The sequence below is a fragment of the Tiliqua scincoides genome, chromosome 3 (genome assembly GCF_035046505.1).
Source record: "Tiliqua scincoides isolate rTilSci1 chromosome 3, rTilSci1.hap2, whole genome shotgun sequence".
NCBI classification, from domain to species: Eukaryota; Metazoa; Chordata; class Lepidosauria; order Squamata; family Scincidae; genus Tiliqua; species Tiliqua scincoides.
Genome location: NC_089823.1, coordinates 24707957 through 24724815, shown reverse-complemented (window position 1 = coordinate 24724815; position 16859 = coordinate 24707957). Strand labels below are relative to the sequence as shown.

At 43.4% G+C, this 16859-nt stretch overlaps 1 protein-coding gene across 5 annotated transcripts in view; it reads left to right on the top strand.

Moving 5' to 3' along the window:
* ATP8A2 (ATPase phospholipid transporting 8A2) overlaps positions 1–16859 on the top strand; it is a 353936-nt gene that overhangs the window by 29805 nt on the left and 307272 nt on the right. For 4 of the 5 annotated variants that reach the window (XM_066618841.1, XM_066618843.1, XM_066618845.1 and 1 more), the window contains 7 exons: positions 2050–2095; positions 4215–4255; positions 7046–7119; positions 9133–9202; positions 10360–10487; positions 11229–11340; positions 12496–12661. In XM_066618841.1, coding sequence (XP_066474938.1) covers positions 2050–2095; positions 4215–4255; positions 7046–7119; positions 9133–9202; positions 10360–10487; positions 11229–11340; positions 12496–12661 — 637 coding nt within the window. Of the gene's footprint in view, positions 1–2049; positions 2096–4214; positions 4256–6810; positions 6881–7045; positions 7120–9132; positions 9203–10359; positions 10488–11228; positions 11341–12495; positions 12662–16859 lie in introns of those variants that run through there. The other variant, XM_066618842.1, reaches the window with a different exon arrangement.

Below are 16859 nucleotides of genomic sequence, written 5' to 3'. Positions count from 1 at the left end.
CCAATGAGTTGGATTCCCCCTACCGGGGGCCTTCTGAGGGATGGAGGAGGCCGCATGTGGCCTCCGCAGCTCTCCAAAGGCCTTCTGAGGCCTCCAGAGGGCCTTTAAAGCATAGTTCCAGTTTTCAGACAAAAACTGGAAGTGACGTTTTAAGGCCCTTAGAAGGCCTTTTGAAGGCCAGGGTTGCTTTCCTGGCCCAGAGGCCTTCCAAGGGCATTAAATATCACACACTCGTCCAAAAACTAGAAGTGTACTTTAAAGGTCCTCTGGAGGCCTACAAAGGCCTTTTGAGGGTCACAGAGGCAATGCACAGCCTCTCCCTCTCTCCTTCTGGGCGAGTCAAGGAAAGTGTCAGCACAGCCATGACACCCCAGGGCTTTTGCCTCCCTTAACCCCATCCAGGGACGCCAATGAGATAGAGTTCTTGTTTGTTGATACATTTCTAACTGTAGTGGCGCTAACAGGGATCAAACAGAAGCTGAAACAGTCTCAAAAGATTTAGGTTGTACGTGTAACAGTGCTGTGAGATTTACGTACCTGACTTGTTTGTTTACGTACCTGACGAGTTTCTGGAGGAAAAATCCATTATGGGGTACAAGCCATGATGTGTATGCGCAACCTCCTGATTTTAGGAATGGGTTAAGTCAGAATGCCAGATGTAGGGGAGAGCACCAGGACGAGGTCTCTTGTTATCTGGTGTGCTCCCTGGGGCATTTGGTGGGCCGCTGTGAGATACAGGAAGCTGGACTAGATGGGCCTATGGCCTGATCCAGTGGGGCTGTTCTTATGTTCTTATGTTCTTATGTTCTTATGTTGTTGTTGTTAAGAGAAACTATATTTCTCTTTCTTTCTACTTTTCTTTCGTGCCAATACAGATGTGTTTTTCCCCCTTTTTAAAATGTTAGGATAGGTAATTCAATGTTGTTTGTTCCACTTCCATGCATGAACCAGCACTTCCCTTCCCCCTCCCCCCCACAACTGGGCCTCTTCATACTGCATCAGAGACTACTCTTGAAGGTCCCCTGAGTTTTGGTGTTGCTTATTGAGTGGTACAGATGGACTCTTTTGGAAGAAAAGGCCTTGGAAAGTCTGCCATGTGTATGAAATATCCTCACGTGCCCCTTTGACTCTTAGCCTAATTCATTTGGCGTTCATTTGCACATAAAATATTTCTTTGTTAACTTGAGACAGATTTTGAAGGTCCCATTCTTACTGAACATCATTAGGCTTATGCTACTGAAAGGATCTGTCCTACTGGAAATTTCTGCCAAGGCTCCACTGTGTCTGCACACAGAATGACTGGCACAATTTTGTATTTTTGTATCTGAAATGCTTAGGCAAAGCAGTACGTAGTATGTTCAATGTTCCTCAAAGCTGCTTTCTTCCAGCCCAATTGTATTTAGACACTGTGCCAACTGTGCGCTGATACTGGTTCAACAACCCCTGTATCCTAAGCCCACCCAGGCAATGCCATACTGGTGCAACCCTCCCAGTAACACTGGTGCCCTCCCTCCCAGTAACATCCCCAGCATCCATGGAAATTCCAACACAGCCTGTTAAATGAAAAAAAGGTTTGAAAAGGTATTGTGGATAGACAACTTCAGAATTGCTAACATCTATTCGCTTTCTAACCCTTTTCATTGTTTTATTTTCCGTTTCTTCCATGCTTCATTCTGTAGCTTAGGAAGACATTTGACTGACAACTGTCTAGGAAGCAAAGTCCTGTTATTTCCCAGTTATCGATGTTCTTCTCTCATCCTCATGTCTCTATGTGTAATGTGGGGATATAATACAGACCTTTACTATTAACACTGGAAATACTTGCATGGTGTCATAAGGATTATCAAGATAATATGAGGCAAGAAAAAAAAAAGAGGGCTCATTGTACTCCCTACTGAAAATGTCTTGCCCTTAAACCACTATATTTGCTCTCTGGTCTTTTGAGTCCTTTTTCCTTGCTGTAGCCTTTCAGCGCACACTTATCACTGTTCTGTTTTTTTTTAAACCTTCTGAAGCTGTCTAAATATTTGTACTTTGTCTTCCCTGCAGAAAAGACACAAGGCTGACAGTACAGTGAACAAAAAGAAAACAGTGGGTAAGGCTCTGCTTTAATTTCTTTCAAACAAAACTAGTCCTGAATTAATGCAATAAAAAAGTGGTTTCCTCTGGCAGTGTGGTTAACATGCCATTAACTTCACATTGTCACATGGTACAACTGTCTCTAACAACCAAACTAGATTATACTACTGGAGATCCTACATAACATAAGAACAGCCCCACTGGATCAGGCCATAGGCCCATCTAGTCCAGCTTCCTGTATCTCACAGCGGCCACCAAATGCCCCAGGGAGCACACCAGATAACAAGAGACCTCATCCTGGTGCCCTCCCCTGCATCTGGCATTCTGACATAACCCATTTCTAAAATCAGGAGGTTGCGCACACACATCATGGCTTGTACTCTGTAATGGATTTTTCCTCCAGAAACTTGTCCAATCCCCTTTTAAAGGCGTCTATGCTAGACGCCAGCACCACATCCTGCGGCAAGAAGTTCCACAGACCGACCACACGCTGAGTAAAGAAATATTTTCTTTTGTCTGTCCTAACCCGCCCAACACTCAATTTTAGTGGATGTCCCCTGGTTCTGGTATTATGTGAGAGTGTAAAAAGCATCTCCCTATCCACTCTGTCCATCCCCTGCATAATTTTGTATGTCTCAATCATGTCTCCCCTCAGGCATCTCTTTTCTAGGCTGAAGAGGCCCAAACGCCTTAGACTTTCCTCATAAGGAAGGTGCCCCAGCCCCGTAAACATCTTAGTCACTCTCTTTTGCACCTTTTCCATTTCCACTATGTCTTTTTTGAGATGCGGCGACCAGAACTGGTCCTAGAATCCTAGTCCTAGAATCCTAAGCTCTGTGTTGCCTGGAGCCAGACCGCAGAACCTGCTCCACAAGTGAGAAATTTGCCACCCACCCAACAGGGCCTTCTGAGAGCTGGAGGAAGTCATGCACAGCCCCTTCTAGAAGGCCTAAAATATCACTTCAGATGAAAACCAGAAGTGGGGTTTAAAGACCTCCCCCCGGGGGCTGCATGCCACCTCCTTAGCCCTCCAAAGGCCTCTGTATGGAGAGGGGGCAAGGAAGGGGGTGCCCCCCCTGCAGGCATGATGCCCTGGGGCCTTGACACCTCCTAGGAACACCACTGGATGATACCCCTGTTATGTGATTGGGACCTTGTATGTGTGTGAGAAATGTGAATAGCTTCCATGTGAGACTTCAGTCCAGACTGGGACTATGGCAATGGGAGATGGCTCTGAACTGTTTGCTAGTGTTCACTTTCTTCCTGGGGCAGATAGCTGCTGTGGGGAAGCACTATCCCGATGATGGTCAGAAGCGAAGAATGAAAATCTCCTTCTCCCCCACTGTGGCTCCAACCTGGTTTGGGGGCCCACACACCCAGCATTAGCCTTTAAGAAGAATGAATATAGATCTTAATTTCACAACAGGTGTGTTGTCTAGTTTGACTCTAATTCATGTAGCTGCAACTGAGAAGCATCCATTGGACTGATCAAAGGTGAAGGGGTCGCAGTACTCGTCTGGAACATCACCAGGGTATTTAATTAATACAGAATAGTTAATGTCAGATATTTGTCATATATGAGCCACTTCAGTATATTTGGATAATTTCCCTTAAGTGATTTTAGCAACTGTGATCCATATCTGAAATGGTAATTATACCTATTTATGCAATTACTATAAACTTTTTAAAAAAAATTAAAATACTCAGTATTGATTTCATTGCAGTTTTGGCAACACAAGAGGCTTTTTCTGGTATACAGTTCCAAGGATAAAATCTTTGTTTTTGCAGATGTTGTTTCATAATCTTCTTACCAGGACAGTGTATGTGGAGTATTTCAGATTAGTAGATAATCTGTGGGGTTGTTTTTGGCATCCTTCAGTCTCGGAAGACTATGGTATCGTGCTCTGAATGGTCGTTCTGGAACAGAGTGTCCTCTCCAGTGCGCAATGCATGGGTAAAGTAGATATGGAGAATAGACTGTTACCCATGCAGCAAATCCCCCCTCTCCACGTCACTGAAACGATCCAATGGAAACTGACTGTTCAGCATAATCTGTGGCTCATATTTTGGATATGATAATTTTTGTTAATGATTTTTGAGAGAAGTAAAGACAACAATGCTATTTTGTTTTTCAGTTTTAAGAAATGGAATGTGGCAGAATATTATGTGGAAAGAGGTAAGAACTGTTTTGAAGATGTCATAGAAATAGGCTACAACCCTTTATACACTTACCTGAGAGTAATGCCCACTGTATATAGTTGGACTTCCTTCTGAGTAAGCAAACCTAGGATTGTGCTTGCAGTCTGCTGTAATCTACTCAGAAGTAAATTCTCTGGTGTACTGTTAGAATTTCAGCCCAATTTGATTGAGCTGTTGGGAGGAGGGGTTTACAACAGCATAGCAGTTTTCTGCTGTCATAAAATGGCTGATAGTGACACACACAGTGCTCTGTCAGTGGCCATTCTGCTAGTTTTGCAACACAGAGGTGGACCATCTTTGCCACCAAACCCTGCAATGCCCACTGAACTTAGCAAGTCAGTGATGGTGGCAGGGGTGGGGAGGGAGTAGGAGGACTGGGGGTGTGACGAGGCGAAGATGATGAGGGAGGGGTGAATCCAGTGGCAATGGCAGATCTTATTCCCTCCATTTCAGATTTCCCTGCCCCATTTCCCTCCTCATACATATACCACCAAAAGAGGTGATGTATATCCAGGGAGACTCCTAAGCAGTAAGTAGGGTTTACTGAGAGGTAAATGTAATTGTTTTTTACTTACTTCACATTTGCCCCCACCGTTGTATGCAGCATGTGCCTTTTTGGCATGGCTGCATCAGCGCTGCTGGATTGGACCCTTTCTCCCCCGTATAAGTGTGCATAGGAGTGCAACCTTAGTTATTGAATCTGATCTAATTCATGATTTCTTAATGTCATGATGTCTGGTTTGTGCCTCTTCGTGGAAGTCAGGGACGGGTGCTGAATGTTCTCAGCTCCTTACTCTCAGTTCCAAGTTACCAGTGCAATTTTAGAATTTCTCAGAGCATGTTATGCTTTTCCCATTTTCAGTCTCAGGGAAGGATTGATTCATAATACGCATTTGCGATATACAATTTCCTGAGCTGCAGAAGTGGAATGGAGAAGGGCCAAAGGGGCCCTGTTATATTTTCAGGCAAGTTCAGAACAGCTTCTACATTTCCCTGCTGATAAGCATTTTTAATAATCCATATCTGTAAATCTTTTGAGGAAGAAAGGCAACAAGCCAATCCATTAACTTAAATATATAAAGTAGCACTTACCTGGCACTGAAGAAGCAATAAAAATGTTCAAAGTCAGGAAGGATGATACAGTGGCAATAATTTGGCTCTTGTCCCATGCTAACCCATTTTATTTTATTCCTCAGTGACATCTGTTTAAAATGGGCAGATTAGAATGGACATGTTTCATTTCATTTAGAACAGTCTTGATCCTTTAGTCTCTAAGATATGGCGGCTCACGGTAATATTTTGCAAGCTGGTGTGACTCAAGATTTTGCAAATGAGTGTAAGGAAGTAATAACACAATTATTGTTTTCTAACGTGCCTCATCTCATCAAGGAATAGTTATTTGCGTTTCAGAAAAAGAGACAATGCTTCAACATCTCAAAGGAAACTCGGTTTGCTAGTGTGAAGAGCTTTTCTTGTAACTGTGAAAGATAAAGGCAATTGGCAATTAAGGAAATCTAACCAAACGCAATTGGTTAGATTAGTATAATAAAGCCATATATTCAGGTTGCAATTCTTCACACAGTTACAGTGCAATCCTACACATATCTACTCAGAAGTAAGTGTCATTGAGTTCAGTGGCACTTACTCTCAGGTCAATGGGTGTAGGATTGCAGCCTAAGGCTGCTTAAATGCCATTGAATCTACTGGATCTAAGCAGTAGATTGCAGCCTGATACTCTCATTTTGCTGTGGTCACCACTGGAAAGTGTGAAGCAGAGATGCACTATCACCATCATTGAGAACATTTATGTACTGCAGTGTTTCTCAAACTGTGGGTCGGGACCGTCTAGGTGAGTCACAATCCAATTTCAGGCAGGTCCCCATTCATTTCAATATATTAGACTTGATGCTACTATGGTATGTGACTGCATTTGGGGAAATGTTACAGACCTGTACGTTTAACTAGCTACTATGTATATTCTTTTAACAATGATAGTCAATGGGACTCACTCCTGGGTAGGTGTGGGTAGGATTGCAGCCTAGGATTGTAAAAAAATTTCCTGCCTGATGATATAACTTCCGGTCACGAAATCGCTTCTGGTGGGTCCTGATAGATTCTCATTCTAAAAAGTGGGACCCAGTGCTAAATGTGTGAGACCCACTGACATACTGCTTTTTAACAAAGGTGAATGTTTATTCCCCGCCCACTGCCAGCATTTATCCATTGTGTGTTTGCAGTGTATCTCTACTTCACATTTTCCACTGCAAAATCACTATATATATGTGCAGCAAACATACTTATAGCGTGACTGTGAATTAGCTGATGGCTCTGAAGCAACACCGTAATCTGAAAGGTTGTCTTTCAAGGGAAATGTAAAGACCCGAGTCAGTCATTCATGTAGTTCGCGGCTCATATTATTCTCTTTCTTCCTCTCTTTCTCTTCATCTTTTTCCTTGAATCTCTAAGTGCAGTCTTTCTCCCTCCTCAGTTTTGAAGTTCCATGTTCTGACTTTGTTGCTTCAGTTTCCATACTTCTTCCAGTCTTGCAGCCTACCTGGCTGGTAAGAAGCACAACTCAGTACCATACCTTTGTGATGAAAAGGTGATAAAAACTGTGATCACTATAAACACGTCATTGTTTTTCCTCTCTGGGTATGGAGGATTCTCTAATTAACAGTATGGCTGGCCTCCCTCTCTCTCCCTCCCTCTTTCTCTGTTCATTTTCTCTTTTTTCATGCTGCTGTACTCCTGCCCCCTGAATCAACAGGTGGCAGTAGGAGACATTGTGAAGGTCATCAATGGGCAGCATCTCCCAGCAGACATGATCATTTTATCGACCAGGTCAGATATACTGAATGGGTGTGAAATGATACTTCTGTTAAACTGAGGTTTAAAGAAATGTAGTTGGAGCCCAAGAATCCTTTCCATTCAATGGAATCCATTGGTAAAAGACTCTATAGGTCTATGCAGTATAGGTCTAGAGGCAGGAGCTGTTGAATCCAGCCAATAATCTTCACATATAAGAAACTCTAGTATTGTATACCATTTCTCTCCTGTTTTCCGAGTATAAGCATACGGGCACCCCCAGCTTTTTGGTGTCCAAAATATTGTGCTATGCTATTTGTCTGCTCTCCAGCATAGTGGTCCCAAAACAAACCATGCCCCTAAATAGGGCCATGCACGTACTATAGCATGAGCAGCACTCTGTCTTAATTTGTAGACTTTATTTTCAGCACAGACTCGGCATTAGCCCTCTAAATCAGAAGTGAAAGATACTGATTACATTTCAGAATTAGTATTTTTCATTTATAATTGGTATAACCAATATAGCCATGTATAATCAATTTCACTGCCATTGGTTCATATAACTGAAAGTGGCATACATGTGGTTCCCAGGCAGTCTCCCATCCAGGCACTGACCACACTCAGACCTGCTTAGCTTCAACAAGGCCACCGCATCGTGTACTTTCAGATCATGCTATAACAATACTTAGGATGATCCGTTCAATGATATGATCGGTGATATCCCAGCAATGTCCTTAGATCAGCTTGCATCAAAAAGAAAAAAAAATACACACATGTATAAACCTTATCAATGTAATTTAAGAGATTTTAAAAGACATTTGAACCTCAACATTGCAGAAGTCATGAAATGACACTAAGCCTTCAGTCCTGAACTCATTGGAGAGTCAGCCTCATTGAACACAATGAACTTACCTCTGAGTAAGCATGCATAGAATTGCACTTCATATCACAGAAGGGTGAACTGTATTGTCCAGGAAGCCCTCTCCCATTAAATGATATTGGCCCCCTAACTTGTAAGTTTGATTTATGTTCTCTATTTCATGGAACATGAGTTTCATCAACTTTTTACCCTACAGAATATATGGGACACTATTGTAGCAGCGTAGGATCTACTTATTAATATTATTATAAACAGTATTTATATACCGTTTTTCAACTAAAAGTTCACAAAGCGGTTTACAGAGAAAAATCAAATAACTAATGGCTCTCTGTCCCAAAAAGGCTCACAATCTAAAAAGATGCAAAAGAACACCAGCAGACAGCCACTAGAAAAGACACTGCTGGGGTGAGGTGGACCAGTTACTCTCCCCTGCTAAAAAGAGGAGCACCCACTTGAAAAAGTGCCTCTTACCCAGTTAGCAGGGGTTCCTTCCCTGTAATATTGTCCTATAGATAACTGTAACATCTGAACGGGGAAACCACATGGCCTGTGAGATGGATACCTTCCTTCCTTCCCATACCAGCATCACCTGAACCTCCACTAAGGAGGGAGATAACATTGCATGGAAAGAAACTAGTTATAAATTGCCTTGTGCAAGTTCTTCCTTCCTACAGACATTACTAGAATGGTGTTGTACTTCAAGCACCTCCTATATTACTACGGTAATGTTATGGATTAACTGATCTAAGTGATGGCAGAGTGTAGTATGACATCTCTGTTATTCAATGTGCCGGGCATTCTTGCATCAGAATGCATCTGGTAACATCATTTACAGAATACAGCTTAGAGATATTTCTGTTTTTTAAAAGATGACCTCAGTTCACCAGAGTCTGCATGCTCTGAAAATGGTGTGTTTCATTTGTATTAATTTTTCTCTTTGTATGTGCGCATACTCAACAGATATTTGTACAGCAAAATCCTTATGGTACAAAATTAAACAAATTTAATTAATAGTTTTGGGAAAAATCAAATGATTGAATCAATTGTTTTACAGACCTGATGTGTGTTTGTTAATGCCTTTGTTTTGCAGGGACTTTACTTTCTACTTTTAAAGCACAGGTCAAAGTAATTGTGTGACTGATATACAAAATGTTATTGTGCATTTACAGTGAACCTCAGGCAATGTGCTATATTGAAACATCTAATCTTGATGGGGAAACTAATCTTAAAATACGACAGGTAAAATTGTTTTTTTTTCAGTTTTCTTGCCATGAAATAGCAAGTAGGAATACTGGAGAGTTTAGTTCTAGTTGCTGAAAGATGAGACTTTCAGATGGATGTTGGTTTTGAATATTGGTTCTCACGTTGAAATAGGAACATAAAATTGTACTGTTTATTTATCTTAGTAGAGCAGCAGAAGCAGTGAGACAGTGAGGGAGGTATTTGTGAGCCATCCTCTCTAGAGACGGAGCCATGAACTCCTTCTGTTTTCTCAAAGGCTAAAGGAACACAGTGGGAATTTCCTCCCCGGGCCTGGTCTGGCCATTGCACAACTCTTTGTACTATCACTTTTCCTCATTCTGCAAGCCCATTCACCCAACTGAAAGCAGTTCAGTAGTAGCTCCTCTAACTGTGTCAAGACTGTGTTTGAAGGCTGATGATGAGAGATTTGTGTGACACCTCTGAGAGGTTTCATATGCGTGAAACCTCTAATTTTCTCCGGATGTCTATATCTCAGTGATTTGATGTATGGTGAGCAGGAACATTGTTGCGTCATCCAACGATCTGAGGACATAATGATCCAGCTGTGCACCTTTCCAGACCAGCAAGATCTGCTTCTCAGTTCTAGTGGCTGTTTCTTCAGCTCAGTGCCTCACAGGATTGGTCCTCAAATTTGAGCAGTAATAATACATAATCCACAGAGGAATCTACCTTAATTTTAGGACTGGGCTGGCCCATCCATGAGGCCTGCTGAACCCTAGATTGGTGTTGACTGCTGAGGTAGGGATTCGGGCCTCAGGAGGAGCAGGAGCCTCCTTCTCAGAAGGAGCCTTCTCTGCTGTTATTTCAACCACTGTTTTACCCTGAACACACCTCCTCAGGTCTGCTCAGATTTGTGCCAGAAAATAGCTGGCGCAGGTCTCAGTTGACACATTGGAGGCCATGCGGGTGCAGAGTTGGGTAAGTAAAAAATCTTTACTTATCTCTCTGCCCCCAGTGGTCTGCAGCTGCCCATAGGATGCAGTGTTGGCACTGCTGTGCCTTGTGGGTACCATTTTGCTAGGATTGGGCCCTTACTATGATAAAGCTGTTTTATATGTCATAGAGATATGCCCTAATAGATTCACACATTAGTTAATGCTTTGATGGCCATCTCTGTGATTTGACCTTAACAGGGCTTGACTCAGACTTCTAGTCTTCAGTCAAGGGATGAATTGATGAAAGTGTCCGGCAAGATAGAATGTGAAGGACCCAACCGTCACCTTTATGACTTCACTGGAAACCTGCGCCTCGATGGCCAGAGGTACTCCTTTGATATCAAAGCTGTGGCAGTTGCTTTTACACAAATGTGTGTGTCTGAGCCTTATTCCAGAGTACTAGAGTAATGTCTCAGAAGGCCTCCCTTTGCCATTTTGTTTTTGGCATCTTGTACAACTTACAGCACAATCCTATGCATGTCTACTCAGAAGTAAGTCCCATTGTGTCTAATGGAACTTACTCCCAGGACAGTGTGTCTAAGATTACTACCTTATTCCTGGGTTGTCATATGTCTACCCAAGATTTAACCCTTCCTTTAGGCATGCCCTAACAGGATCTGAAGAAAAAACCCATCCACCTCGAAATTCCTATGGGACTTTTTATGGTCAAGGACTAGTGGTATTCAGACTGGGACGTCGGGAAGCCCCAGGCTGAGGGCACTGGCCTCTGCCCCCTTAAGGGGCAAGGGCAGGGGGAAGCAAAACTGGAAGTGGAGCGCAATTGCTCTACTTCCACTTCAAAGCGACTGGGGAGCCCTGCATGTGCTCTTGCAGGGCTCCCCACACCCCAGGAAGACTGCTGCAGGGACTGTGAGTACGTCCCAGTCCCTGCAACCCCCCTGAGTGGCGCGATCCTAGGGATCGCCCGTGCTGCCTTCCTCCCTCCCATGCAAAGACTTAGCGGCTCTCAAACTCTCCCAGAGAGTTTGAGAACCCCTGGACTAGACTATAAGTTCCACTGTATAGGAATTTTCAACCGCATGGCTTTTTTTCTTTTTTCTTTCCAGCCCAGTTCCAGTTGGACCTGACCAGATCTTACTAAGAGGTGCACAGATAAGAAACACTCAGTGGATTCTAGGAATAGTTGTCTACACAGGACACGATACAAAACTTATGCAGGTGAAGTAGCTTTTCTCCGAAATGAAGCATAACATTGTTTCTGTTGAGAAGTCGAGCATTTATTTTTGTGACAGTTTGCCTTGTTTTGCCTTTAACAATAACAGATGCTTTTAAGGAGATAGCTGGTGAAGGTCTTCACGGTGCAGGGATAAAAGTTATACATTGCTGATCAGTGGAGAGCAAGTTGCTGTCATAGTTTCAACTACAGAAGTCAGTTATAACACTGGCAACTTTGAGAAAAAAGGTGTGGGTGTGTGTAAAATTATATATTCACATGGGAGGTGGACGGGAGGGCTTTTTTGGGCACTGGAAAGCATGCTTAGGAGCTCTGTCTGCTGAGCCAAGTCTCCTTCCACTGTTTGTTGTATCACGTTCCTGGTTTAGCTGCTGAGCAGCGGGTGTTCAGAGGTCCTTCAAGTACCACCAGACAACATTTCAAGTACCACTGGTGGTACTCCTACTACTGGTTGAGAAACACTGTGCTAGATGGAGAAAGCTGCATCCATCTGAATTTCTGCAATTCTTGCACAATTGTGGGCACAGAAATGTTTCCAGGGGGTAACTAATGCTCAGAATCAGTCTCAATGGCATCATACCATGTAGCAATGCACTGGCATTGGAATAAGATGCAAGATGCAAGCCTATGCATATCTACTCAGAAGTATGCTCCATTTAGTTCAATGGGAATTACTCCCAGATAACTTTACATAAGATTGAAACCTTATTGATGTAAGATTGTGAAGTGGTGCAGGTAAGCCAGACTAGCATAAAATAGCAGCACTGCACTCAGAGCTGTAGTGCAGGATAGAACTGGTTAGGCTGAGGGCATGGTGGGGGCAGGACTGAGGCTGTCATTTGGCTTTAATTAGGGTTGCCACAAGAAACAGCAATGCTGCATCTCACCTTTCCCCTTTCTCCTGTAATGTCTGGCAATACCAAACATGTGCTGTGGGGGTGGGGAAACTTGCAGTGTGAGGACTGTATTACTAGACATTATTGTAGAGAGAGAGGAAGAAGAGGAGACTTGGGGGACTGCTGCTTTCAGCAGCAAACAACGTCTACTTCTAGCCTGAAGGCTTCAGTAGCAGGCAACAACTTATGTCCCTTCTTATGAACTTAATTAACAATTCCACTGATGTGCCTGCTCCTTTCCAGAATTCTACCAAAGCTCCCCTGAAGAGATCAAACGTGGAAAAAGTGACCAATATGCAGATCCTCATTTTGTTTTGCATCCTTCTCGTCATGGCTCTCGTGAGTTCTGTGGGTGCCTTACTATGGAACAGAGCACACGGCAAAGTCATTTGGTACTTTGGCTCAAACGGTAAGCCGGATCAGGGCGTACGTATGCTAGTGTCCCAGGGTCAAAAGCCCTGTGGTTTAAGAGAACAGTTTTACAAATTTATTCAAGCATGGGAGCGAATAGTTTAAGCTTCCACTTTAACTTCCGTACTCTGTAAGAAGAGGTGGGAGAAAACGGTGATAATGAAAGGAAAAAACATTACGCCACTTTCTGCACTTTTCATTTGCACTAGCACCCTCCAAAGAACATGCAACAGAGACTTGGGTTAATTAATTTTTTATTGACTACAACAAGAGAACCTATAGCAGAGAAAAACCTAACTATAATGGGCATCACATCCTGGCTCAAGGCATCATCTGATCAAAGACCAGGTTAGCCTATCCTTGCCAAGCCATAGGCAGCTGGTCAGCACCAACCTACAGAGGCAAAGCCTTGTCTTGCCCTTTGCATGATCCAGCCATGGGACTCACCAGCAAGCCTCACCAACCTGGACAAGTGTTGTCACAGCAATCCTGGCTCACTCCCTGACCTTGCTGTACCTCAGCATGCTTAAGCTCAGCACTGGCTTCAATTCCTGACTACTCAACCACCATGCCACCTGCCTTCCCAACAATAAGACTCCAAGGACCACTCAAACAAAAACCCAACCCTGGATTCCAGTCTGGGGTATGCAAAAAAAAAACTGCCAACCAAGAAGTTTTTACAGCAAAAAATTCCTACACGATCCCCATAAAGAGCAATCAGCTAATTTCAGACCGTACATTGGGTGGGCAGGCAGGGCTTGAAGAATGGCTCTGAATTGCTGCTATGCATGCCAATCTGCCCAGCAGGCCATTGCACCACACCCCATTCCCAGGGCACCAAACCCCTTCCCAGGCTGCCTAAGATTTCCTGCTTCTGCCCTGCTATGCGAGGGGGGACTGTGCAAATGGCCATAGAACTCCTGGTAGCCTGACCAGAATTTTGTGTAAAAAAAAAAAAAAATCAAGCCAAAAAATCTCCTTGAAACCTGCAAAAAAAGAAAACCCCAAAAACAAAAAACCTGTTTTATTTGGTTTTTATTATTTAATGAAGGGTGAATGGGTAATGACTGTAGCTGCATGTGCTGACACTATAGTACCCATATAACATACCTAGTACACTTTAAAAGCCATTATAATTTATATAATTAAGACATTATAATTATTAATAATAATAATAACAATAACATTATTTATATACCGCTTTTCAACAAAAAGTTCATAAAGCGGTTTACAGAGAAAAATCAAATATTGAATTTTTCTTCAAAGTTCCCATTATAATTCCACTTTCTGCACTTCGGACTTTGGAGAACACCAAACTCCATGAAAAAATAAAACCGTTTTCTCCCACCTCTATCTATAAGCAGTAAACATGTTATATGGCCTTGGTCTCACATACTGTGCTTGTGTACAATTTTTGACTTCATGCACTCTCACTTTCCTTTCGTCTTTCAGTCCCAAAGAAACACCTATGTTTGCCAAGCGAAAACACCTGTCCTTATTGTCTTGGCTGCTTAGAGAGATCATTTTGCAATGCCGTAAACGCAAGAGCAGGGTTGTGTTTTACTTTCTTTTGGGGACTGTTTATCTCCCCTGATCAGATTTCTTTGGAACCACCTACAAAATGCTGAGAGTACAATAGACATTGTTAACAAAACAAGGAAAGGATTTGTACAATGGCAGTGATCCAGAAATTACTTGGCTGACATAGGGACACCTCGTAGGTTTCAGTGGGTGGGGGAAAAAGGAGAAGATGTCAGTGATGAGGGCCGGATTATTGTGAGATGCATCAGTGTAAAACACAGGTAGTTTGACATTTTAAGAAGGGTGTGTTTATGGCCTATTTGTGGATGTAGTCAAGGTGACATTGGTGTATTCCAGGAGCATTTATTGTGGTTGCTACTTTATACCTGTAAGTGTTTGTTTTTGTTGATAATGACATAAAAACATAAAACACTGCGTTTTGGTGTTTGAAAGCGCAATCCAGAGTGCTCAGTCAGCAACCGCAAGTCTCATGTGCCGGCCCAGGAATGTTGCGAACATGGCATAAAGTGTGTTCATGCCTCCTTGCAAGCAGGCTGGGCTGGTGCAAGATCTGTATCCAGATCTGGACTGGGTGAGCTCATGCTGGCCAAGGCAGGCAGGTGCAGGGGGTTGGAAAGGGTGGTGGGAGGGTGTTCCGGGGGTGGGAAGGGGGCATTTGTGGGTGAGGGGGTGGGCGGACTTGAAGTCAAATTGGGCCCATGAGGAGAGTGTGGATCAGTGCAGGCCAAATCCTAACCCCCACTTCCAGTCCAATTGGCCTTACATAGGCTGCTCGGATTTGTGCCTGCGAATTTGCTGATAGCTCCATAGGGTGACTAGTTTGCAGCATGAGATAAGGGAGAAAATATTCCCTTACCACAAATTGCATTCTAACTGGCGCCTACATTGTGCTGGATACAGCACAGACCACTCAGCCTATCTGTTCCAGTGGATGTTAGGATTGGGCTGCCCAAAATTTTCCAGAAATTAAAACAGATTACTTTTCCAGTTAGAAATAATACTGTGGCTGCATCTGCTGGCACTATAGCACTGATATCTCCTACCTGAAGGCCTTAGGAGTGGATCTCAACAGGTGGGAAACCCTGGCCTCTGAGTGGCCCGCTTAGAGGCAGGCTGTGCAGCATGGCCTCTTCCAGTTTGAAGAGACACTTGGCCAAAAGACTGACGCAAAGAGGCAAAGAAGGAAGGCCCATAGCCAGGGAGACAGACCAGGGACAGACTGCACTTGCTCCCAGTGTGGAAGGGATTGTCATTCCCGAATCGGCCTTTTCAGCCACACTAGACGCTGTTCCAGAACCACCATTCAGAGCACGATACCATAGTCTTTCGAGACTGAAGGTTGCCAACATAAATACATATGTAAATTGTTTAAAATTAATAAAAATGAGAACTTGGAATAAAAACACATCGCACCACTTTCTTCCTTTTTAATTTCTTTTTTCAAATCGCAGAATCTGTGAAAAAATCATTTTCAAGCACCTCTCTTTATACCTAATAAGAGGCAGAGGTGGGCAGAAGTTGGCAAAGTGGGGATGAAAATAATAGCCACTGCTGTTAAGAAGGGAACCTTATGTGCATACTGGTGGGCATCTACTGGAGGGCAGAAGGGAGCTCATGCACTATAAATGTTATTTGATACAATACACTGAATGCTTCTGATAAATGCCCAGCAGCACCCCATGTGGGTATAAACCCATGATGTGATCAACTTAGGGCCAACTTTCTGGCACCTGAGACAGCGTGCCAGAAGCTGCCCCCCTTGCCTGATGTGCCACCTCCTGCTTCTTCCACTCTCCAGTATTCTAACTCAATGATTGTGTCCTTCCACATATTCTCTTCCTCTCAGCTCTCCTCATTCTTTTCCAATCCAGGGAGTGAATAAAGAAGGATGAGGAGGAGTAGTGAAGGCAGTGCTGGGTATCTCCAACCAAACTAATGCCTGAGGTGACCACCTCAGTAGCCCTCATGAATGGGCCAGCCCTGATTCAACCCAAACAGGGCATTTCTGACCCATTCACCAACAGTGCACCTGCACGATACAGCATGAGATGCTCCTTGCCTTGGTGGCCTCCAGCAGTGCCTGCTGCTAAGGGTACAAGGCTTCAGTCCTTGGTCACATTAGCCACCGCTTCCAGAGATATAACTGATCCTGATGAATGATTACATTCATCATCTGCCTTATCTAAATTGCATTGATAGAACTTGGCCAGCTCCCCTCTCATTGGTACTGTGACAGTTAAAGAGTATTATGTGCATTTGTGTCATGCCCAAATGGTTTCTGTGGATCTTATTGATTATTAAAGCACAGCTTCTCAGCTTCTTATAACATGCATTTTGGATGCTATCTCATGACTCAGACTTCTTTTGTAATCTAAACAACAAACCAGTGCTGCTGAAACAATGTGACACCCATCTTGCTGGTAGCGATAACCATTCTGAGCTGTTTTCTCAGCTGTCATCTGTTGTTGCAGATACATTACCATTTGTGTGGGTACATTGGGGAAAAAAGCTATAATCTCCTTGGAGGGGCAGCAGCTTTCATAGGAGGTTTCTGTGACTCTAGCCGTATTGAATTGGCTTTGACTGCAGCTTCTGAGCATAATGCTCTTTCCAGCCAAGTGCAGCCCTTGTTGCTCATTTTTCTTTTTAAAAAT